We start from the raw sequence: 26,909 nt of genomic DNA, 5'->3' as shown, positions 1-26,909 counted from the left end.
CATATAGAAACTAACCTGTTCCTCTATCATAAGCAGACATAATCCACTAATTTGCCAGATAAATAAATTTATTTGCCAATATGCCATATGGTGAGTTAACTACCTCTCAAGTTAACTAGCAAGGAAAGTTACAAATTTAATGTTTTACAACAATGAATGAATAGAAACAGATTAATTAAAACTACATCCTGCATGGTAACGGCTAGTCTTTCCTAGAAAGAACTGAAATTTCATAGAAATTTAAAATGTATTCACTTCAGTAATCAAAACATGAAAGCATGTACTCGTCTTTGGCTCAGACAGAGCAGTAGCACTGGCAGTGTGTTGGTAGTGGACTCAACATGTGATGGGAGAATTCGCTGTGCATGCAGAGGGAATTCCTATTATGATGCTGTGCATGTGATTCACATGTGATGGAAGAGTGTGCTGCTGATTGCAGTGCATGAGTACCATTTAAAGAAATGGGTATATGTACGTACAAAAATCTTCACTATTTAAAAGTACTTTTTTTTAATTGCCATTGTGCAACATTCCAAAAATCTCAATATTGCAATTCAAAACTGACAGAAAACTATTCTTCTGCACCTCCTCTTGACTTTGTTTTCAGGTTATAGAGAATCTGTGACGGGAGATTTTGGCCAATCACAGGGCATTTCAGACAGAGGGTGTTCCTACTGGCAGTTTTACAAATGGAGACGTGTGTGCACATCCCTGTGGTGAAAGCCTGATTCAAAGGCTGTGAATCCTACAGAGAAGTTCATATTCCAGCATTGGCAATAAATGGCCACACTGCAAAGCAACTGAAATAAGGAGGACAGACTGATCATAAAGAGCCTAAAAGAGGATCTGACAATAATGAAAAAAACACAACAAGGTATTTTAAGCTGTGCTTCTAAACTAATATTAACTAATAGTATAACTAATAATTATTATTATAACTAATATTAGGCCAAATAATACAATTAGTTCAGAAAAGCAGTTACAGTATATGACATCCCTCTGCCCTTAGACGCTCACATCATCTAAGGAAAACTCCCCAAAAAAACCTGTAATGGGGGGAAAAATGGGAGACCCCTCAGGAAGAGCCACTGAGGAGGGATCCCTCTTCTAGGATGGACAAGCGTGCAATAGATGTCATAAATAATGAAACTACAGTAATGACAAAGAGGAAAGAGAAAGAGAGAGAATCTCATGTATTGTTTCTACTTGAGAAACAGAACATCAGAGACCCAGAAAGGGACTAAGCAGCTTAAGTGAGATTAAATCAACTAAACTTAACTAGTGAGAGTAAAGCAAAGAAAATAAAACACTTTGCTAGTACTAAAGTCCTGGTTGTTTTTTTTAGTCTAATAAAAAGGCAGAGACACAGACAGTAAATAAAGGGTGGGGTCTGGGAAGAGTACTTTTTTTAGTGATTGCTGATTTGTCCTCAAGGCCAAAGCTTAGGTAAGTGAATTGGATAAAAGACACCTCACAGACTAAGCCAATAACTTAAAATGACTTTTGTACATTTAGCACCAACAGTGCAGGTTCTCTGCAGAGATCAGGGTTTCTGCTGCGGCTGTTCTCCTTGTAACAAACGACTTCCACAGTGCAACATCATCCATCACAGTAAACACCAGAGACTGATTCCACCGTGCTGAGTTAAGTGTTTTCAGAGCTGCATTACATCGAGCCCTGTCGCCTGTCCATCACACGACACTCGGGACGAATTACAAGTATCCTCCAGGAAATAATCCTCCTAAACATGTCGCCTTACAAACTTCTGTGTCTCATAAGATACTCCATTTTATCTTTGATATAGTCCTCTTTAGAGGTCCAGTGTGTAATAATCACAACTATGTTTTCATTACAGTATAATCACCTCAAAAAAATACGTTTAAGTTTTCGTTACCTTAGAATGAGCTGTTTATAGCTACGTAGGGAGTTCTTTGTCGACAGAGTTCGCCATGTTTTTCTACAGTAGCCCAGAACGGACAAACCAAACGGCAGGTCTAATTCATGTGAGCAGAACCAAATGTGGGTAAAGTGTTCGCAGGATGAAATTGATGCGTTTTCTGGCACTCGTTAACATGTTAGTAGTACCGATTTTTTTGTAGGTACTAACAAAATCTACATCCGATTCTGATAAGATAATAAGATTTAAGTCACATTTTGTTCTGTTTTTAATGGGACAATATAGAATTTTAAATTCAAACTACATATCAGCAATTACGCATTTATGTTGTCACAGCATCTGTCTGATTGCTGTCACACTGGTGGTGGGACTTCCTAAATTGGACTCATATCCTCAATGTCTCCACAGTACTGCGTGGCACCGACTATGTGTTTCTGCTCTATTCATTCAGTCACAGCAGTCTGCCACGCTTTAATTTTCATCACGGCTGCAATCACTATGCATAATGTTGTCTTATTTATCTCTGCTGCCTGCAGCACTGCTGTCACACCAGCAGCATCATTACAGCAGGGGGCCTGGTGTTCGTAATGAGATTTTTTTTCTGCCGGTTCATAAATCAAACATCCCTTTTCCACAGTAGGAATATGACAACATGTAACCCGGGGCTTCCCTCATGATGTTTAACTTATTGCTAGCTTTTACTTGCATTTCCACTGTATTTTACAAACAGAGATATTTCAGATATACGCCATTAAATCAGGCCGTGGAACCAGTCTCATATTTTTTTATCCGTGCTAGCCATAGCGGCGGCAATGTAGATCTGTCTGTCGACCACTTTGGTCCAAGTATCTCAACAACTGTTGGATGGATTGCCATTAAAATTTGCACAGACAGTCACAAGTCCCAGACAATTTTTCCGTGTGATTTTGGAGATTGTCTCATTTCATAACCATGATGTTCCCACATCTGAGGTTTTAATGAAATGCTTCATTCTTCTTCAGTTTTTGGTTCATAACCTTTAATTATGATATTCAGCCTATGCTGTACATGTGATTAGTGCAGATTACCAAATGTTAGGACAGTAAAATAAGATAGAGGGCATGTAAAACATTATACCCACTAAATATCAGTATGTTAGCATCGTAACGCTGACGTTAACCTTTAGCTCAAAGCACCGCTGTGACCCGGTACAGCCTCGCAGATCTGCTAGCGTGACTGTAGACAGTTATACCTCTTTCACACGTATTACAGCTGAATGACTGATAAATTTCAGGCACTGCTGGTGGATTTAAGGAATTTACACATTCACTAGAGAAACATTAGGCTTGTGCTTTTTTACACGTTATGGTAATGCCAAAATGCATGGAGCAAGGGACTCAACACAGGAAGATGAAGATCGGGGGCGGCCAGATGTGCGTGGTGGAAGACTTCTCTTATTACATGGCCGGCGAGCAGCTTTTTTTATGGAATTGTTTTTTTATTGTATTTAATATTCAACAGGTTTGCAAGACAAGTAATGTTTGTTCATGATCCACTATGGATTAAAATACATCATTAGCAGAGTCTTGTGACTGGCTCCTTTGCTCCACATAAAAGCATCTTCAGTCACATGTACGTAACCCTTTATGTGCTTGTCACTACAATGTTACTGCTTTCATTCACAACACAGTCACACTAGCTTTCAACGGATTTTGGAGGAACAACAACATCTCCTGTTCTAGACCTTTGTTGCACAGAGGCCCAGAGTTAAAACTCAAGTTGCGGCTCCACAGCAGGTGTTTACAGACTCTATCTGCATTATGCAAGTCACTTTTCTGTCCCTGCAAAGACCAGAACAGCACTGCTCCAAAATAATACATTTTTTAAAAACACAGCATATCATGACCTAAATTCACAACCCTTCAACTAAGGCTCACAAGAACATCAAGTCTGCCTACACACACACGCACACACACGCAGGCACACACACAATGCAGCCGCTCCACAGGAATCAGTCATCCACATCAGATCTAGCTGAGTGTTTTGCATGCGGTCCAGTGGAGACTGATGATGGAAAACACTGGCAGTAGTTTCCATCTGTGCCCTGCTCAGACATTTCTACCCTTTACAATCACACCACAGCTCAGACCTGTCGCAAAGGACTCACCAAGCTGCCCTGGAGGAACATTTTGACCTGCCCCACGTATCTGGCATCGATTGAATTATGTCTGTAGCACCGAGTGTGAAGAAATGGTAGTTTTAACAAAAGCTGGCATCTACTTATTGTCAGATTCCTTCTTTCTTCATTGACTCTTTTATGTAATAGTTTATGATATAAAAATCTTACCAATTTTGTTGAGACCAGGTTTTTGGCTTCTTGTGTTAAACACTATTTTTTGACGTTTTAAATAAAAAAATGTATCATTTTGGTACCAACACTCGTGCTGAAACCATCGGCTGATCAGTCAATCAACAGAAAAGCTATCAACTTATTTTTACTTTTGATTAATAACTACTAAATTACTAAAAAAGAAAAATGCAATTCCTATTTTCAGCTTCTCAAAATACGAGGATATGGTGCTTTTCTCTGTTTTTCTCACGGTAAATTGAAAATCTTGAAAATCTCTTGGAAGAAGACCAGGACACCAAAGCTCATTAATGGGATTAAATAACTGTCCATAAACACTAACTTTATCAAAAGGCCCACAATTGCTCTTTGGCAAAAAAAAAGGGGGTCCTTTTCTCTATTATGTGGAGAATTAAGGATTAAATACTGTGATGAATGTGGCAGGTGAGGTGTAAATATAAAGTGCTCCTCTGCAGAGGCAGAGGTTTCAAAACCTTTTTGATTGGGGCGATTTTTTCAAATAGATAATTTGAAGATACCTGGAGGCCTAACCTGCTTCCCTCATCAAATGGGTTATTTAATAAAAGGGCACAAGCAAGCAAACTCAACTGTTTCATCTTTCTGAGAATATTGAACTTTCCACAGCTCCTGAAAGCAGCGATCCTCACTGTCGCCTTTATGCTTCTTTGCTGTGGCCATTTCCGCTGCCTTGCAGGAAATGTCTGCTGTTCCATTCATTTGCTTATTTAGCATCAGATTAGTTGCTACCTGATGCATGTCTACAAACTGTATGATAATCCTGCCATTGTGAGGTGAAGGGAAAAAAGTGATCTTTCTTGATAAACCAGTATTGTATGGCAGATCACATATAGTATATTTACAAAGTCTAGACGAGGGCTGTTTAAAAATGGTCTGCGGGTCACAATTGGCCCCTGGGCCACAATTTGAACATGCCTGCAGTAAGGGAACCCTTTTTAAAAAAACAGAAACAATTTTTACACTTTCAATCATCTTAATAATTCTAAAATGTCTATTCTTTTTATTTAATATTTTTTTTGCATATTCTTTTCAAGCCAACAGCTAAATCCAACTGAAGACATCACCCTGCGATCTGGGAAATTGTGATGCAAATTTTTCACCATTTTCTGGATTTTTTTAGCCTATGGGCTCAAGTAATATGAAAACAAATATTTCAAAAGATGCCTAGCACTTCTGCTAGAGGATAAATCCAGAGGGACCTCCCTATTCACCACAGACTCGTGAAGACAAAACCAATCTGTTTATAAAGCAATAACTACTGTTTATAAGAAAGTACAAAATAGTAAAAGATGCTTTCAATGCAGCTGCTGCTTCGTGTTTTCATCTGCAGAAAGAATGAATAACAAACCCAGCGGTCACCTCAACACACCACAAGAAACAAGTTCTGTGTTGTATATTCTCTCAGTGTCAACCACTTCAGACTTCCCGCTTCATTTTATGACAGTGTGTTGATCCCACAGTGCCCCTTTAACAAACATAATTAACACTTCACACCTCACACTAAAAAACACAACCAGCAGCCTGATCAGGACCGCTGGAGCCTAAAAATCCTGGTTGAGATTCTGGACGACAGAGACGTTACCTGTTAGGTCTTCTTCCTGTGTTTGTGTCAGGTGATGATTTGTCACAGGACAAAGTTCACCGTTCGGCCTCTATCTCAGTCTGACTCAGCTACTCCTGTGAGAAAATGGATTCTTCTTACTTCATTTTCTCTTCTAGTTTCAGACCGAGCAGCTGATTCCTCTCTACTTTTCCACAGCTCAAGTGAAGTCATCTCATAACACAAACTTTCTTTCTTTCTACTCCTTGCTCCTCCTCCTCCTCCTCTGGGCAATACAGCTGATTTTCTTCCTTTAACTTGTGCAACTTACTGTAGCTCCACCCCCTTCTGGCACTCACTGCAGGGAAACAAACCCCCCTCTCTGCTGCAGCTGTGGTTCTTCACTGACTTTATGGTCTGCAGGAGGCTAAAGGTGTGCTGGATGACTAACCTGGCACTGCACAGGGGGGTGGAGTTTATCGGTTAATAAGCAGGCATTCAAAGCTCCGCTCACCTGGGAGAGCGCCGAAAATTAAACATCCTCTCTCGCCACTTGACCATGAGTGTGTGTGTGAATGCGTGGGCGTTTTAAGGAAATATGGCAGGTGATAACAGGCTGATAATGAAAACAAAAGAGAGCTATTGTCATGAACATAACAGCGGTTAAACCTGAAACACTTTGCAGGTTTGACTTCATTATTTCAGTCCTATTTTAAACAGGTAGAAATATTTTTCACCAGATGGAAGTCACGTTTCCTGTGCAGAAACCGGAGCTGAGACACATTTTTACAGAAAGCATAGAGCAGAGTTCATGCATATTTTATATGAATAAATTTCCATGACCTTGAGGCAAATTTGAAGACCATACATTCTCTAAAACAACCATCGATATTCCTTATCAATTTTTTTCAATGTTATATAATAGCTTTTTCATATGTATATTATTCTAAAAAATAAAGAATTCAGAACAGGATTAGAAATGAAAATTTAAATATAATTTAGGAGCTGTTGATTATTTATGGGGGGTGTACAAAGAGAGGGAGACGTATATATTTTTAAGCACTGGGGAAGGGGGTGTCTTTAGGGGTGGGCATCCAACTTTAAATTTCTGTATTGTTGTATTAATTTTACTGCCCATTTCTAAAGAAGACATGTTTTCCTCTTTTTAATTAGCCTTATATTTTTCTTTAAACATTTTGGGATTATTTTTCTTAAAAACATTCAGTGATTTTTTTCTTTTTTAAAGAAAACTGTTTTATTAAAAAATCACCCCAAATTACACCATTTACCATAGCCAGAAACTGTAAAAAACAGAAAAATTAAAAACAGAAATTATTGTTGGATTTTCAATGTGAACGCATCATGTGTTACTACACAGGTTTTGGAAACAAAATACAATAATTTCAATAAGCTTTCAGGGTACATTTAGTTTTCCAAAACCTTTTCAGGCCCAGATCTTGCCATTTCCATGAGCTTTCTAATCTACAGCTAACTTGTGAATTGGATCTTTTGGTGCTGCTCTCCATGTTTTCCTCTCTGTGTGTCAGCACATTAATAATAATCTGACTCCACACTGAATCACACTGAATCACACTGAGGCAGAAAGCTGCTGCGGCACGTTTTTCTCTGGTCACACCCCAGTCAGTGATGTCACAGCAGGTGTTTCGCATTAGAGCAAAAACACAATAATATGGGTGTGTTCACAAACTTTTTCTTTAACATAAATATAATGAGCGAGGCCACAGGGAGCTCCAACTGCAGCTATTTAATAGACACTGTATCCTCTCTTTTGTTTTTGGCCGAGCAGGGCGCTCAGATGTTTGGACAATTTAAACTTCTCAGAAAAAAAAAATTCTTGTTGTGTTTCTCTGATTGTTTTAACTACACAGCTCAAAAGTGAATGAATCAAACTTTACTTTTGAGTGTTTAGGTTAACACAAAATGTTCAAAAGGACACAGATTTGGTCTGATGTATGTGTGTATGCTGTGGTTGGCAGACTTCCAGGTGGCTAATGCTAACACACAGAGCTGCGGAAACATTCTTCAGCTATTAATAAGTCTGTCTGATTTAGCTCCACATCACTTCCACTCTCTCTGCAGTCTATAGAGGCACCTCTGACTCCCTAATTCTAATCAGTAAATCCTTGAGCCCAAGCGGAGATTTGTGCCAAATTTGTCTGAGATATTGCATTCACAAGAAGTGGATGTATAGACTGATGGACAACCCAAAAAACATAATGCCTTCAGTCGCAGCAGTTGTCAGCGTGGAGGCATAATAACATGGTTTCTGGCCTGGTGCACACGTTCACGGGTTTTTTTCTTACATAGCTTTTTTGTTATGCGTTTTGGCCTTTTGTCTACAAGCGGTGCTGAAGGTCATTAAAAATGGAAATTCTGTAAACCGCCACCCCAGTTAGGATCATCATAAACTCCATTTCAATGTTGACGTGTAAACTTGGCAAGCTGAGTGTTTGGCTTATGACGTCAGAGTGCGCACCATTATCTCCTTTGAAAGGCATCACAAATGAGACGACATTTCATGCAATGGCAAACATGGCCAAATTAGTACTGGCTGTAACCTTGCTTACACAACTTTTTACACGTTTACACATAAAAGCAATAACCAAAATATAAGGGACAAGGACGTAGTGCGATATGACTGCCCGCAACAGCGCACTGTAATAAACTGAAGCTGCTACACTGATCACGGAGGCCGCACTTCTCTATTTTTACGAAGTCTGGACTTTTTATTTTTCCCCTCTGTGCACAGTTTTGTGGTTCTCCAACAAGTAAAACCTACTTAGAACTTTGCGAGAAACTGTTTAAAAATTAATCAGATGAACAAAAAGCAATGTGACACAGTAGAACAACCTTATGGGTGTTTTTGGAGCGGGCTGTTGGACATGTCCACGCTAGAGCGGGCTGTCGGACATTTCCCTGCTGTTGCGGGCTGTCGCACATGTCTGCGCTGTCGCACATTTCCGCACTGGAGCAGGATGTCGGACATGTCCGCGCTGGAACCGGCTGTCGGACATGTGCACGCTGAAATATTAGTCTCATTCTTACATTTTATTACAACTTGGCCACGGGTCCGGATAGGACATAGTTTTGGCTTGGATCTGGACCGCAGTCTGCCAGTTGGTGAGACCTTACAGGTACATGTGATGAATCAGTGGTATGGGCGCTATTAATAGCCACCTTCTTGCGTATTGGTCGCACTCAATGACAGGTAGTTTTGTTGGAAATCCTAGCAGGAGCAAACTGCTCCAGTCGAAGCAGGCTGTCGGACATGTAATATCATAATGAAAATATGTTAATATCATAATTTTAATTCACTTTACATTTAAGCCATTATTTCCCTGTTCACAATCTTTTTATTTTATCCTGAATTGTGCAGTTATTTGAAAAGTCTGTTTAAATGTGAGAGCTGTTAATTAATCATCAATAATTGGTGTGATGATCTATAATTGTGGTATTATACAAAAAATTAAAAGCTCCATCTTAAACAAACTTCATGTAAATTTAAGCACATTGTGCTGATAATAGGCCAACCTCTCCTGACTGCAGGACTCTGACTTCAACTTCATCAAACTTCTGTGCTGTTAATCATTTTACTTGGGAATTAAAAACTTCTGAGTAGGCCTACTTCTCCTATAGCTGCCAACATTCCCAGTCAGAGAAAGGGTGAAAATAAGGTCATGTTCCTGTGGTCCGACACCCCCAAAACATGACATCTGCCCCTGGTAATGATAAGAGAGCTCAGCGCAAGCAGCTGGATGAGACACTGAGCTGTTCGTGTTGTCTGTCAAAACCTGACTGAAATGCGTTCAATCGACACTCTATCGACTACGTCTCATATTTCAATAGAGGAAAAGTTATATCACGATTGATATCGCTATGGTTTTATCGCCCAGCCCTAAATACACGCTCTCGAAGTCTCCATAAACAACTGCATTATCACTTGGCTAAACTCAGTAGACACACTGAAGCTACCACGTGAAGCGTTTTGCTGTGCCCCATGTATTTCAGCTGTAGCTCTTACACTTTGTGAAAATGAGGCGTCAGAGCTCATTATGGAGATCGCTGCTACTTAGTACCCTTCCGCTTATAGTATTTTTTTAGCCCTCCGATTTGCCAACATGATTTTCTTTCTTTTTTGGCGTGATAGGGTTATTTCACCGACTGTTAGCTTGAAGCTTCAGTTGTGTTTTTGCTTTTTCTTTTTTATTTTTTTGTTATAACTTCTGTGGTGGATCTTTTTTGAGAATGAGCAAGGTTAAAAAAATATAGTTTCAACAATATCACTGTGTGTGTGTGTGTGTGTGTGTGTGTGTGTGTGTGTGGACTCGGGCTAAGTGTCTGATTCTTTATGTGCCAACAAAGACAGCAGGAGCAGAGCAGACCCTGAACTCCTTATTTTAGTCTGTACTCGTGCAGGTCAGGATGCTGGTCTGTGTTTTCCAGACTGAAAGCTCGAGCAGGGCAGCAGATGGCACTGCCCACCATGGCACTGTGCCCCCGCATCTCTCTCTCTCACACAAACACACACACAGACACACACACAGGTGGGGACTCCCAGTACAGTAGGAAGCTCCATGCTGGTTTAGCTGCTGGTCTGCTACGGCCCATTTAACTCCACACACACTTTTGTTGTACTAGAATTTCTGAAGACAATATCTTTCGTTCTTCAACACTCAGCATGAATTCACATAAACATTAAGTGACCGCTTGACCAGCACTAAATGATTTGTTTTCAAACAGTGAATTACTAATATCAAAAACATGAACCATTTCCTTTGCTGCTTGTTAGGGAAATGGCTGTCCTCATCAACAACTAGACTGACACTAATCGCATCACTATACAAGCAGAAACTTAGTGTGTGTGTGTGTGTGTGTGTGTGTGTGTGTGTGTGTGTGTGTGTGTAAGCCAATGTAAAAGCAGCCAGACAGTCAGTAACAACATTTACAGTAACCAGAGACCTATAAAAACCATCCGTAACTGGTTCATCCTGACCCAGTCATAATGTTGCATTACCGAGCAAAAACAAATCTTTCGTTCTGACCACAACTGACCACGAACAAGGTTTTTTTTGGTTACAGTTTGTGAGTGATAAATATGACAGATTCATTGATCGGTGATAGCCAATGAGAATGCTTACTCGCTTCGCCGGCGTGCCTCCATCCCATCAGGTAGGAAGAGTTTGATTGTTGACACGATGCAGCCATGAGTGACTGGAACACAAAAAGACAAACACCGTGTTAATGCACGACACTTCAGTGCAGCTTGCCAGTTCTCAACATCTTCATGTTGTCGTCACATCATCAGAAAAAATAGAATTTCGGAGAGAAGTCCTGTACAACACTATCACCACAACATCAACATCGGCCATTTGAATATTCTTTAATTGAGCAGCTATTCATTTGAGGATTCTGATATTCTTTTTTTTGCAGAAGAAGAATGCCATTTTAATGTTTGTGAGAAAAAAATAAATCCATGTGAAATCTCAGATTTGTAGGAGTTAGTTCGCTCTGCTTCTGTTTAACAGGGCTTTGAGTAGTTTGTAGGTAGGTCTATGATAATTTGTCCATGAATATAAAAATGATGTAATCTCACAAAAAGTGCATAGAAAGGTCACTGAACCCAACACCTCAGGAGTTTGAGTCCACTCAGCCCTTATCTTTCTCTCTGTTTATCATAATACTGCTGCTGCGCTGTCACACATACAGTCACAGGAACAATCATCCCTCCCTCACTATTTCAGACAGATTCCCAAATTCCAAATTTGTGTTTTTTAACTTGAAAGAGTCACAACAGTCGGAGTCAGAGCTCAGAAAATGTTTTCAGGACAGCCTTTGAAAAAAGTTTGTTGACTGCGGCTTCCATGATAACGCTCTTTGTACCTCTGTGACTTTCAAAATCTCAGAGTACAGTCCTGATATCACTGCCCTGACCCAGATTACTGTCATGTTGATGTGGGGTGTAAAACATACACAACTGATCCCACACAAGGTGCTCTGATTGCAAGACTATGCCGATCATTGCTGTATTCAACAGAACAATCACTGTCTGAGTATGTTGTTGCTTCTTGATGCCCTTTTCATGTTACCTGCATTTGAAAAACACTTTTGCTCAAAGAAACATACATTTTTTCCCACATATAAACACACACTGGGATCCTGGTTTAAAGTCTCATTCAAGGATGCTTCTACATGTAAACGAGGAATCAGCAATTTAGATCCTTTACACCTAAAAGTAATGGCCGACGCGCTCTAACACCCAAATTACATCCACTTTATCATCCTCCGTCTCATGAAAGTCTCATAGCTGCTACAACTACAAACGCTTCAATTTTAATTATATTTTATGTTCCTAAGAACATGCTGCAAAAATGTTTCTCAGTTTTTAAGATTTATTTTATTTTATTGTTAACTAAAAACTGCACTGCTCACTTTATCTATCCATTTATTTATTTAATTACTTATTTGTTGACTCTGTGTTTTATGATAATGTTCATTACTTAATGATTACCCAGACCAAAGAACTACATTTAATTTTTTATGTATTTGCATTGCTGGAGGTACAATAAAGAATCTTTAAATTATCTCTGATTGTTTTTCAGTGGGCATAATACTACATGAGCAAGAGGATTTTGGACATTGTTCAAAACAAATGAAAAGAAATCGATCAGAAGGCATTTTCGCCCCTGCTGTACCAAACTTTTACTGAATTGTGGCTTCTGTGTACTGTTGCAACCCTACTATCAACTATTTCTAGCAACATGCATGAGTTGTACAATCTATCATAGTTAATATTACCTCTTTTTCTATGTTTATCTAACATTTATCTAACTTATCTTTTAGTGGGAATGCAACTCCAATAGATGATTGATATGAAAAGTTTACACTGCATGACCTCTAAACAACATAACTTTGAAATAAAAACAACATGTGCATAAAGTCATAAAAATAAACCATTTCAAGAGCCTGACAAGACATTTTCATACTAAAAATAAAGAGAGACCAACGGCTGCCCAGAACAGTAGGAAAAATGCAACTAAAATATATTTTTTAAAAGCTGTATGGCATGAATTCATAGATGACTTTTAGAAAAAGAGCAACTTACACTTATTTAGTGCTTATTTCTTCTCATATAATTCTATGTAATATTAGTAGACTCATATAAATGCAGGCTGAATGTGCATTAGGTCTGCAGAATGGTATTAGTGGAGCTGAAAATTTGACCTCAATATCTGCTCTGCTCTTTGTATGCAAACAGTATGTCGTCTACGACCTTAGCAAAATGAGCCCCAAGGTACGCTTCAGGGTCAGTCAAGCGTAATCATATCAGGGATGTACATGTGTGCATCATGAACTATAAGGCTGGTAGAGGAGGGAAAAACCTTTCTCTGTTGTACCTAACTGTAACATCTTTATTTTGAATCACTCTCGGCGTATCACACAATTTATTCAATATAAACCATGTAAATGTGGACTAAAATGACTTGAGTTTGAATATAATACCCTGTATAAATATGTTATGTGTGCGCATGTACCTTTGCGTGTGTTCTCAGTGACATCGACGCCAAACTGAATGATGTCGCCGGAGAGAACCTCGCAGGGCGGACTCTCCTCCGAGCCGCGACTCAACCTCTGGCTGTTGATGAACGTCCCGTTGCTGCTTTTAGTGTCTTGCAGGTAGAACTGAAAGACACACAAACACAGCAGGTGAGAACCATGTAAAGAAAGAACAATGTGCCAAAAACAACAGACATGGACGGACTGTAATGATCGTTACAATGAAGTAGAGTCCAGTTTAAAGGCATTAAGGACACTGCCTGAAGAGAAAAAAAGATACAGGGTAGCAGTTAACATTCAGCTGAAGCTCATAATGAATGTAATGCATTGTATTATATACAGATGAACAGGTAACAGTCACTTTAAGAGGCTGAACTCCCAAAGTAAATACCTTCGTCCTGTTTTGTTGTCGAACCTAAAAAAAACTAACATGGTTCAGCGTGACTAAAGCTGTGTCGAAACCGTTCCCTATCATGGAAATAGTGCCTTTTATAGTAAGTTGTGTACTGTAAACTGTTGTGTACTGTGTACAGTATACTGTAAAATACCTAAAATGCGCAGCAGATTTGAGTGTACATATGGTATTCCCTAAATTTTACTCCCATACACCACAATGCAATGCAGTCATGCATGTCCAGAGGAAGAAAATTCCAGCGTAGTGTCCGAAATCCTGTTTGGTTATTCTTTTATTTTTCACTATTTAATACACACTAGATATAGAATAACAAGTGAGTGAATGAGTAAACAATTCCAAACACAGCTTAAGAGTCTGCAGCCGTGCAAGCAGCTCTGCGAGGCTGTACTTGAGCTAAATGCTCACAGTGACAATGTAACGTGCTGATGCTCAGCACATATAACATGTACTATGTTCACCATCTTAGTTTACCACACAAGTTCTCATAAAATTTAAAGCTGCTTAGGTGATGGGAATGTCATTAGTTTGCAGGTATTTGACCATTAACCAAAGTTTAAATTCGCTGAAATTTTGACATGATACTGGTGCTCGATGGATAATAAAAGGATCACCTGAGTCTGTACCAAAGTAGCCTGGCAGTAACGTAGTTGTTGAACAAGTACAGTCTGGAACAAAGTGGTGCACGGACCCACATTGCCAGTCTGGGAGACAAAGAGCACCTCTACATTTTGATGTCATATTGATGGTCCTTAGATCTGGCACAAAAGGTGTTTTATTACACACCACTAGGGATGCCATGGTGAGGTAAATTTTCCCATCGGTTAACAAACTTATGACAACAACACCAGTGTTACGGACTACACCTAACATTTTACATGAAAAGATATTCATTGATGACACTTAATACCTGCAGAGTGATGTAGTAAGTTACTGAGTGCAAACTGAAAATTTACTACTGCTGCAGTTTCATGTTAAAAGCAGTATTATGAAGTAGTCACAGGAATGCAATTTGTTTGTCAGTTTGAAACATTGCAAGGAGCAATGAAACAAGAAGGAGCGGCCACAGTTACATAAAGAGCTGCAAGAGACAAGGTGCGCACCTCCAACTTCTTAGCAACACAACCAACTTCGTTTCCACTGTTTAACACAATCAGGTTTCAATCCAAAATATTGCCAAAAGATGCTTTTTGCTTTGGAACCTAATTCTCTGCCATTGTCGTGCTGGTAAACCCTTCTTACTCTAATCACTTGATACGTGAAACCTGACTCCTGTTACTCTGTGTTGCTGTACAGAACAGACACTTTCAGTTTTTAATTGTAGCGTCCACTGTCCGACTACATATTGACAAAAAGTACTGAAAAAAAATAAAATCAAAACAATATTGGGAGTGATGGGCACGTTATGTGATCTATATATATCTGAATACCATGTAACACCACATAAAACCGCATAACACCACATAACATAGTGTAACACCGATATTACCATCTACCAGCGAGCCTACACAGCACATAAAAGCCAAAATATCCTTTTTCTTCCTAGTTTGCCTTCCTAATAATCCACACACAAAACATGTTCATTAATGTGTATATCCCCAAACCCCTGGGCTTTACATAGACTAAATACTGAGAAGAAAGAAATAACTCCTCTGGGCCCTGCAGAAGTTTTTGAAACATTAAATCATTTTTAAAAAAGGCAGCAATAATTGACCTTGAACGTCTACCCTGTCAACATCATCCTTTCAAAACAAATCTTTAATAATTGCAGTCTATAAAGAAAATGCTTTCTGGGCTGCACATGTTCTTTTGTGCAGTGCTGCACTTGATTTACAATGAACTCATCACTTCTCTCCTCCTGTCAGTACTTAGGACTGTGTGGCTAGTTGTTTAAATCTTGAGGCTATGCTGCCGTTCCACAGACCAGAAATATAGAGTGATACTGACAATAAAGCAACAGTTCACGTCATTTAAAAACACTGAGACAGTCATATAGCACAAATCCACGAGAACAACAACCACCATGGCAGTGAAACATAAACAAACAGCAAGAATCAACTGTTTCATTCAGAAAACAAACATGCTGACACCGATGATATATTCAAAGACAAAGCAATGAAGTGAACACAAACACACACAAACGCACACACACAGATGTCGGACAGGAAACTGAACATACATAAGTAAGGCAAAAGGCTGCAAATGCACAGACAAACAAGGATTAAGAGCCAACATCGAAACAAAAAAATGTAACACACAAACCTAAAACAAGAACACACACAGATAAAGCAAGGCTTGAATTACAGTACACACACAGAGAGACACACACACAGTAAGCGATCTGATCTGGATGCCTGCGGCCTATCTGTCTGTCTGTCGTTCCCGGAGTTTCATTCATCAGCTCTCAGCTCTCCGTCACGACTGAAAACCACTGTCGATCTACCAGAGAGAGAGAGACACAACGACTGAACACTGAGGAGAGGAAGGAGGGACTGAGGGAGGAAGAGGAGGAGAGACAGAGAGAGAGAGAGCTGAGACAAACTGGCCGACTTCGCTGCTTATCCGACTGCAGTGTGCTACGAAAAGCTACCAATTCACAGATCATGATAGCTATACGCACGCACACGCACACGAACACACACACACACACACAGAGTTACCTCCTGTCCCCATGGTAACCTGGAGACAGCGAAGGAGGGACCTAACTATAGAGCTTTTCACCCAGCAACAACACACACACACAGTATGCGTCACATACCTCACATATGGCTCTCACACACTAAAATCTAGTACGTCTCAAATACACACTCACACACAAAACATTACATCATCGACCTATGAGCAACAGACTGCAGGTTTAGTCTCAGCTCTGTCTGTATTTTTTAAAGAGGACCTATTAATGCTCATTTTCAGGTTCAGACTTGTATTTTGGATTATAACTTAAACATGTTTACAAGCTTCAGTGATTAAAAATGGCTTTATTTTCTTCAAAGTGTCTGGAGGAGGGTTTTTTTAGCCTCAGATTGCGCAAACTGAAATTGTGGATATAAAATACTCCTAATGGAAACATGTCAATTTGAAAAAAACTCCCATCTGTCGTCAAAAAGTTTTTACAGTTGCATGAGGTGGCCTTTCCGGCTATACGAAAAAGCCATATTGTGCAAAACTGTAATGGAAACACTTTTTCGGCTTCTATAGGTCACATGATGCTATGGCTATGTGCTTGTCAGAAGGAACTGGCTCCCCCGGGCATGATAAAGCAGCCGCTGCAAGAGGTGTTTTTGTTTCACACAACTCTTCAAAAGTTGAGTGGTTCATCCAAAAGTTTTGAATCCACAATTCCTCTGAGAAATCATGAACTATCACCTCCAAGAAATCCCTCATACGTGGCCGCTCCCACATAAAAGGGGCTTGTCCTTACATTATTGCTCACATAACACGCCCACGTCACCTTCGATTGTAAGTAATGACAGCTAGCACGGTGGCTGCAATAAAAAGAAATGTGCTAATGTTTTGAACATCCATCAGCATGCTTGTTGTAATGTTATTGTGAGAGGAGAAGTTGCATAACATCACTCAGTGGAAATGCAGTCATCTGTTTTTGCAACACAATGTCATCAGGCAAAGGTGCTGCACTCACAGGCCATCCCAACAATTGCATTACATTAAAATGGCAGTATAAATGTAAAATTAACAATGGCACAGTCCTTTCAAATAAAGGCAACAGTCGGTAAAGTGGCTGGACTATTTTGATGCAGAAAGATTGTACTAGTTATAATTATTTCCGTTAGAGAAAAGTTATAGTGTTATTCATATTGCACTAATTTTACTGTAAGATGTTTTGTTGAACTGCTAGATTTAAGGTTTGTTACTGTAACAAAGAGTAACTGTTTTGTTAAGTGACTTATATTTTACATGGTTTTTTATTTTGCTGTTTGTTTGCTAAATGTAGATTGCGCTACATTCCTTTTACTTGAATGGAAGAAGCTCTTGCATTAATTAATTGCATTAATAATGGGGAATAATGCCCTGCAGTGTATGACAAGTTTTAAAATGTTATTTTTGTTAAATTCGTTGTTATATTAATCGAGTAATAAAAAAATAATAGTTAGACTAATAAAAAAAAATTGATAGATTAATTGAAAAAAGAATCAATAGATTAATAAATTTAAAAAAAATTGTTAGGTGCAGCCTTATTAATAACCAATAGGTTGAGCCAATATGCATTTACAATAAAATTGAATTTTTTTGTCAATATTTAGAATTGGGAATACAACAAACTCCAACACAAAACTTTGTTAAAATGCCTTTATCAAATGTTTAATCAAAACTCAGACAATCAACATATACAGAAAGTTCCCAACAACTTCTTTTTTATAAGTCAAGTGAAAATTTATATTTATTTATATAGCTTGCTGAGGTTTTATAAAGTAATAGTTCGTTCCATGCTGACACTTTCTTTGCACTTTAATAAATGTATTTTAGCGGTCATCATTAAAATAAAACGCCAATACAGACAATTGGCAAAATCTCAAATATCTGCCCCAATAATCAGCCAGGCCAATAATCTGTCGACCCCTAGTTGCTACGACATCTCTCCGTGTCCCATACTTTAATTCAGAAAAAGATAAAAAGCTTCTGTTCTTTCCACTGTGTCTTCAGAGGATCTCCCAGTACCTTTCTGTCGGTTATACATTGTTATCTGATCTGCCGACAGCATTTAATCTCCCAAAATAAAAACCCCTACCTCACAGTATGAATCATACAGGAAGTCCTTTTCATTTCCCCCAAACAAACTGTGGTAAATGGGGAAATTAAGTAACTGTGATTCAGCATAAACCCAGAGTAAGGGGGCTAGCTAAATATGAGCTTTGAGGCAACATCATTCATCAGCAGACAGTCATTTTCTCACTCTGCAGCTGACTATGAAGCAGGGACACACCAGCAGTGCAGCAGCACAAACACACACACACACACACTTCAGTTTGAAGTGTTTTGAAGACATTACACTCTCCAAAATGACTGCTGATTACTGACTCAAAGCATGTGTTACAGATTCATTGATTAACAGGGAAAGCGGCTGACTCGTATCTGAACCAACATGAATGCTTACTGAATGCTGAGTTCAGGTGTGTTGATCTGGGACCGTTTATCTGATCTCCCCCTCTGAACAGTAGGCACAACAAAGCAGATCACAGACTGCCTCACTGATTGGTTGACTTACTGACACACTAACCACGAATGTTGGCTGAGATTTCCTGTGTGTGCGTGAGAGTGACAGACAGAGGGTGAGAGGGAAAAATCTTTCCCTGTTCAGTCAGCTGGTAAACTCGACTGCCACATACCATCTTCTCACTGCTAGCTTCGGTCTCTGAAGAGAGGATTGTAAAGGGAAAAGACGAAGAACAATTCGGGTTTATTACAGCTTAATTTCTGCTGCACAAGGACACTGTGTGCTCAAAACTACTGTAAGTACAGTAGGTCAAAGTTGAATCAGGAAGTGGCTCTGTAAACTGTGACAGATGATGATAGCAGACAGTTTGGGGTCATAACTTTACTGTCGGCCTTCATTTTCACTGCTAAATTAGTTTTTCTAAGCTGGAAGTTAGTTTGCAACCTGTCTGACCAAGTTTTTTGCCTTTTTTGTGATATTACTGAGTCAATTTTTTGCCGATAAATAATATGCCAATATATAACAACTAATTTAGCAGATTAACCGATACCAATATATCCAGTTTTTTCCCCACTTAATTTTAGTGACCATCAAGTCTCTTCTGTAGTGGAATTAACATCATATTATACATACTCTTATCGTGATGGCCCACCAGCAGATGGAGACATTAAATACAATGCTTTTACTGTATGTAATATCCATTTATTGTGCAAAATATGGAAAAGTGTTATACATATTCACTTTATCGATTTAAAAAAAAAATACTGGTTTAAGATATTGGCTGAAATCAGCATGTTGGCTAATTCTGATTCATTTTAAAGCCAATATCTGCCGGTATCAATGATGCGCTGATATTATCGTGCATCCCTATTAATGATTATATCATAATTAGAATGAGAGCCAAAGCAACAAAATAAGACCCAAGTTGAAATGAACAGGAATTATCCTTAAAGATGGGTTTATAATGGTGTTAGAGGGTTACTGTGGTCCTACACAGGTTAAGGTTACAGTAGAGGCTTTTAATCAAGCAGCAGCCTCCAAGGCTGAAAAATAAAGCCAAAAACTGCAGTGCCTTAATTGGAGGCTGGCTCCAAGAGCAAGTCAATCCCCACAGACACAGATCCAGAACCGAATACCTACCCAAATAGCCGAATATTTGGGTCCAGCCATCCATCAGAATAGACCTAAGGGTGATTAGACCGTGTTCAAGATGTGGTCAACGCGACCAGACCAAAATACAGAGAAGCACGTCATTACATGCACTTTTTCCCTGCACGGTTCACGCTCATCCTCTCACCTCAAAAACACATTTTCTCCTGCTTGGCTCTATTGGTATTAAACATTCTCACATATCTGACACCTGTAGCATTATAACAGGAGCCTACCCAACCCCACTGCACCAAATGATGTCTCGGGTATGAGCAGGAAAATTTCAACTATTTTAAGCAGAAAAAATTCAACTACTTTGAAGGCTCAGTTGCTTCATTTCAAACTGGCCGCTGTAAAATGTCACGGCAACAGTCTGTGGCTGGTTGTTTTGTATGTCAACCAGAAAATGTATGTGGTCAAAACAGCTGCCTCTTTAACGTGTAAGAGAACACTATGGGACAAAGTTCATGCTTAAAGTGGCTGTGCACATACAATATTAAGGGATGCAACTTACTGTTATAACTTATAATTAATCTACTGAATATTTTCAATTTTTTTTTCGAAAAATGGCCATCACAAATTCAAATTCTCACATGTGAGAAGCTGGAGCCATCAAACTGCAGCATTTCTGATTGATGAATCAGCTGAACAATTAATCAATGATCAAAAGAGTTGCCAGTTAATTTTCTTTCGACTGATCGTTGCAGCTCCACATATTTACAAGTCTGTCTGCGTGTTTGCTGTCCATCTGTTTTGCTTTCCTGTTCTTCTCTCCAAACCATCAGTGTTTCTGCCTCCACATTCATCCCACTCTTCCTCTACTACATCCATTAGTGATTAATCTCCATCCCCATTAACTGTTATGCAACAAGAGGCACAATTTTGCTAACGGCCCCACAGAACATTTGTTTCAATTAAATTCAGAATTGTACAAAACACATTCTGTTGTACACGTTGCACTGTCTTCATGGCAATGTGCATTAATTTAAAAAGTCTGTTGAGAGAGTTCAAGTGCTGCTGAAAAGCTCTGAAGTACAAGACTGGAGTGTTTGTTGTTACCCTCAAGGACAACACACGAAAAGCATCTTGAAAAGAAATGTTGAGGATATTTTGTAAGCGTCTTGTATTAAAAATGCTCTCATGGTTTTTCTACAAATTAAGTACATTTAATCAAATATTGTACTCAAACACAAATCTGAGGTTACTTTTACATTACTTAATTATCTAATGCCACTCTCTTCTTCTACTCCACTACACTTCAGATGGAAATATTGGACTTTTTACTTCACTACTGTTACTAGATAGCTACTTTTTTAACACAAACAAAAAATAGGAAAATATACAAGTGCAGCTGAAATAATTAATCGAAATTAATTGGCGACCAATTCTTTTTTCGTGTAAGTCATTTTTAATGCAAAAGAAAAAAATGTAATCGTTTCAGATCTCACATATACTATGTATGAGGACTTGCTGCTTTTTCTTCTAATTATTTTGATTTATGAAGTTTATTTAAACCTTTTGCATGTGTTCTTTTGCTTTTAATATTTAAATGCATCTTCCTAAAATCACATATACTTTGTTGAAGTTTTTTAACTGTAGGCCTACGTCAATTTTACTATTGCAGAAGTTCTTTTTCTTCTTCCAGCCTTTTTTGGCGTCATGTCTCCAGTCTTGGCCACGTGTCAAGAGTCTTTGCACAAAACCTGCCCTTATATAGAGTTTAGGGAGTGTTACCTACGCTAATAGGTGACTTATGATCAAGTGGGATTCGTCATTGAGCACACCTAGGTCAGAGCAGATTTTGGTGGTTAAGAGTGTTTGGTGCATGTGGAGTTGACTTCTGTCATATTTTCTCTAACCAGAAAATTAAGAGAAAATATAAGCAATTTAAGAGACTGCTGCTGCATGAGGCTCCATGTCACACAAATGCACCACTTTTCAAACTAATCTGCACTTGTGACTGATTTTCACCACCACTGACATTCCTGCACAACTCCCACCCACCAACAGAACATTTCTTTGGGGAACACTGCATCCCTTTATCCCTCTCTGTCCTCCTCTTCCCTTTCTCTCCATCTCTCCTCCCTCATTAGTGTCAGCTAAACCAATGCCACGTAATTGTGTTTGGATTTTAATTTGACCTCAGACTCCAAAAACAGCACAAACCATCAGCTGGCAAACAACAGGTACAACAACCACTTAACCAGTCAGCAGGTCGACACATGACACCAGTTTGGTTAGACACTGCACACAAAGACACACACAAAGACACATACACACACACACACACACACACACACACACACACACACACACAGAGGTAAATAAACAGATAGTACGGGTCAGCTGACGGATAAACTCTGGGCCTGTATTCATTAAGTCTCTCAGAATCACTCACAGGATTCAAACGAAGATCAGTTTTCATGCACCATGTGTCTAATTTTTACAAACTTCACTCAAACCAAATAATTCATTGTCAAATGCAAATTGTTATTAAACATAAATAAATGATGTGATCACCGTCTCGGTTTTCAGTGAAGGGTTACAATGACACAATGCCAGCTGAGACTTAAGTTTCACGTTCGTTTTTTCGGTGGAAATCACAGTGAAAAGCCAGCTCATTGATATAAATTATGTTAAGTCCAGTTAATATACGGTGACTGGCTTTATGAGTTTTAAGAATGAGGGGAAATAAAAACAAACTACTATGTCAAAAGGAAGATCATCAAGCTGTGGAGGAGAGGGAGAGCGCACTGTGAGATGCTGATGTGTCAAAGTATTTGTTAAAAAGCAAAAGCTGAGTGATTTCAGATTATGAACAATTCAATTATGACGAAATGATGAACAAAACTTTGGTCAAAATATAATATGTTTGAATTTCAGGGACGTTTTGAGCTCTATGTTCAAAACTGACTTTAGTAAGTAAGTACAGTTTATTTACATAGCACTTATCACAGATAAAAATCAAAAAGTGCTTTACATTAAAAACATACACAATAAAGCAAAATTAAATAATAAAAGAGCAGCGATAACCAGCACAGAGCTGACGAGAAAAATCACAGCAACAACAAGCCAGATGAGGGCAGAGACACACATAGATAACAAAGGAATAAAACATATAAAAGTTAATAATAATAATAATAATAACATGGATGATGCATTCTAACAAAAAGCCTGTCTAAATAAAAATGTTTTCAGCTGCTTCATAAAGTTATGACATGAATTGAGGGATTGCAGCAATAAGGGGGGAGCATTTTATAATTTGCAGCTTGAAAAGCGCCGTCACCTCAGGTTATATAGCGGGTCTGAGGGACAGCCAGTAACTGTTGGGCTGATAAGGCGAATACAGTCGGAGGTCAGTGATGTACCGAGGTGATCAAGGCTCTAAAAGTGAGCACGAGATTTTAAAATGTATATGGAATTTAACGGTAAGCCAGTGAAGAGAGGATGAAATTGGTGTAATGTGAGATTTCTTGTTGTTTCTTGTTAAAAGCAGAGCAGCGGCATTTTGGTCAGTTTGTAGACAGTTCAAAGAAGTTTGATTTAAACAGGTAAAAATGCCATTACAATAACCTAAACGAGACAATATAAGTATTCCAGTGCTTGATTTTTCCCAATGCAGGTGAAAAGGGACAAAGTCCACACACCTTGTTCTGGAAAAAATACAAAGTTTACACACTTCATGTGAAGCTGTAACCGTTTGACAACTGAAAAACTTTCCCTTTTTATGTTACGACCCCTCCACCACAGCTCAGCGTGTAAAAACTATCCAGGGAAACACAGAGAGGGAATTTCCTACAAAAATATAATTTTTAAAAATGCCCACTTGATTTCAATGGCAACTCCTCATGCATCATGAGCTCGGATAAACTCACTTCTTACATTGGAGGCATTTTAGTTAGGAATATTTTAATGCCAGTATGTACAAGTGGAATAATTAAAGAAAGCAAAACCTGTTTTAATTAAACATTGGTCATGTTTTTTTTGTTTTTTTTAATACGGACTGATGCATCAATTCACTTTATATCTATGAAGAAATGATTATTATCTTAAAAGAAAATTCTACATCCTGTATTTCTTCATCATCTAAGACAAAGATTTTTTTCTCTGCGAAATCCTAACAGGTCCGAACAGCTCTGCAGCCCTCCTGCATACACAAATTAGGATGACTTTCCCCTTAGATACGAAATCCGAAAATACTTTTACCAACAGTTGGACCAAACATCTTTCACAATGAGAATCTTGGGCCAGTCAGGACAGATTTCCTGCTCTGAGAAGCTTGATGTACATGTTCCCTGAACTCTCATTGTCCACATAAAAAAAAAAAAAAACAGAGGCCAGGCCGCTAAGCAGAATTGTAAAAAACCACCCACAGAGACTCATATAGAGTTAAAGTAGGTGAATATAAGCACAAGCAACTGTCTATTAACAACTTAAATCCAAAAATATCAACCTCAATATCAATCCATATTTCCTAAATAGTAATAGTAAATAGTTGGTTTATGAGTCCCATTAACATTGTTTTGATTCAATTCTCAGATGAAACTGAGATTCAGAAAACTATTGATAATTTCACAAATGTGGGGGAAAAGTCTTCTTTTTCTGAAGAGCAGATAAGTATTTTTTTAGTTCTTTTTTTGTCATGTGTTTACTGTGTGCCTTACAGATGTGATTGTAACATTTGGAATTATGAAATTTTCAAAATAAAAACCAGTGATATGGAAATATGATAGGGCCTATTAGATTGATTTGAATATGAGATTATTCTTTTGGCCAAAAATACATGTATGCAGGTTAACATGGTCACATTACTACAAAAAGCAAGCCATATATAACCACAGCAGCAAAATAACTAATAAAAAATAAAGGATAGCAGGATTTGGGGAATACTGTAAACACTTATGTGCAGGCTGCAGGGTAAGTACTGATGCAACACAGATATTATTATGTGGGAGTATTTGAAGTAACGTAGTGTAATGTCATTATGATGTATTACTGTACAGATCAAAGAGCATTAGATCAGAAGCCAAAGCCCCAGAAGTCAAGTTGAAGGTCAAACAGTTAAACAAAGAAGAGGCAATGAAAGTTGTGTTAATAATTACTGGCAGTAAAAGTATGAAGAGGCTCCTTTGTAAAGCTGTATGTCAAAGGATTGGTCACATCACAGGACTGGAACTGAGGCGTGAGATTTTCTCCATGTTTTATTAAATAAATGAATCTGTCATACTGAAGGAAGCGAGTCATGACTGGTACAATAAACCTGTTATATTAACCGTCTTTGAGCAGAGAAAGGAGGGACAGAGAGAGAGAAAACCAGCAGTGAGCGCCTTTCAGACATGGACCCTGTCACTCTGCTGGGTTCCTCCATCTGTTTAAACAATGTATTTTTAGCATTCACACATAGGCCTCTGTTCTGGAAAATTTCCATGTTGATTGTTTAAACCAGGGATGTCCCGATCCGCTTCCTTTAACATTGGGAATCTGCCCAAATTAAATCCGGTTTAATACTTACATTTACATAAATGTTGATTTAATCCATTACTGTAAGTTTGGAACGCCTGCCACAAAAGCGTGATTGGGTTCAGTCAAATGTCTCATAGGACTACTTTATATTCTTAAATGGTCTTTCATGCGTTTGGGTGTAAAAAGTCCTCTTTACAAATGGATGCTATTTTGTATGAAGGGTTTGTTTTGCACATGGAGAACAAAATGCTGTGCAACTGTCCAACCCGACTGACGACTGAAAGGGCAGAAAGAGACAAAGATCCCTCTGAGCAAAAGTTCAATAAGAAATCATCAGGCATTGGGAAAGGAAACTGGAAACTTAAAATCAAAATGTGTGAAGATTTCAATAGGAACTTGTTCGTGTTTCAGTGTCAAGTGCACAATAACACCTATAGAAAGCTGTTATTAACAGGCACCATGTTGATTTAGCAAATCTATTCTTCAAACTTCACAATAGAAATAGGGTTATATCAGTTATTTACAGTTTTATATATATATATATAAGCTCAGCATACTGCAGACTAGGGCTGGGCATCAACTAAAATAACATATCTATAAAGCATCAAGTGGTACTGAAACTTCTCCAGTCAAACAATGCCTGCATTTAATCATTTTTGTACCCAGATCTAGAAAAACGCCTATTTTTCCGTTTTAGCTCACAGCCTATCACTGCAGGTGTTCTTCGATTTAATGTGACATGCAATTGGCCCACCACCATGGCAGCTATGACCAGACAGTCCGTAGTGTGATGAAGTCAAGCAAGCTGCTTAAGATCAAGCTGGCAGTTCAGTAAGACGCCATAAAAACGTTAAAAAGTATGACTATACTATACGCCTTGGCATCTGGTGACCTTTATACAACTGAATGCTTTCATTCATATGATGTGTACTGAATAGGAAAAAAAGGAATCAAATGAAGTACTCGACTGGTATTACAATCACTAAAGGAACTGGTATTGGTACTGGTATCATAGTTTTTTAAACAATACCAAGCTTTAATATGGACTGACAAATTACACTTAAAACCTGTTCAATCCACCACTAAGCAGGCTACGGAGGGGCCAAAAAAAACAGCTTTCTAGAAATCTTTAGAGCACAATTGCACTATTGTGGTCCAACACAGCGTCCCGGGGATGACATTTTTCTGTAGGACGATGCATAAGTTGGCGTCGCCCTGGTTTCCTGGACAAAAAGCCTATGGGATTTTTCCATTTGATTTGGATTATTTAAAAAAATAAACTCTGTGGCAAACACATTTTTATGATGCTTACATGTTTAATCTTCACAAATTAAC

At 38.6% G+C, this 26,909-nt stretch overlaps 1 protein-coding gene across 1 annotated transcript in view; it reads right to left on the bottom strand.

Annotated features, from left to right (window-relative positions):
- Nucleotides 1-26,909, bottom strand: part of slmapa (sarcolemma associated protein a) — a 78,580-nt gene that overhangs the window by 35,102 nt on the left and 16,569 nt on the right. Inside the window, exons 2-3 of the mRNA XM_042494201.1 lie at nt 13,356-13,503; nt 10,962-11,034 (exon numbers count right to left, since the gene is read on the bottom strand). Coding sequence (XP_042350135.1) covers nt 10,962-11,034; nt 13,356-13,503 — 221 coding nt within the window. The remainder of the gene's footprint in view (nt 1-10,961; nt 11,035-13,355; nt 13,504-26,909) is intronic.

Source organism: Plectropomus leopardus, chromosome 2 (assembly GCF_008729295.1).
Source record: "Plectropomus leopardus isolate mb chromosome 2, YSFRI_Pleo_2.0, whole genome shotgun sequence".
NCBI lineage: Eukaryota > Metazoa > Chordata > Actinopteri > Perciformes > Serranidae > Plectropomus > Plectropomus leopardus.
The sequence above is the reverse complement of the archived record's forward strand: the minus strand, read 5'-3'. Positions and strand labels throughout refer to the sequence as shown.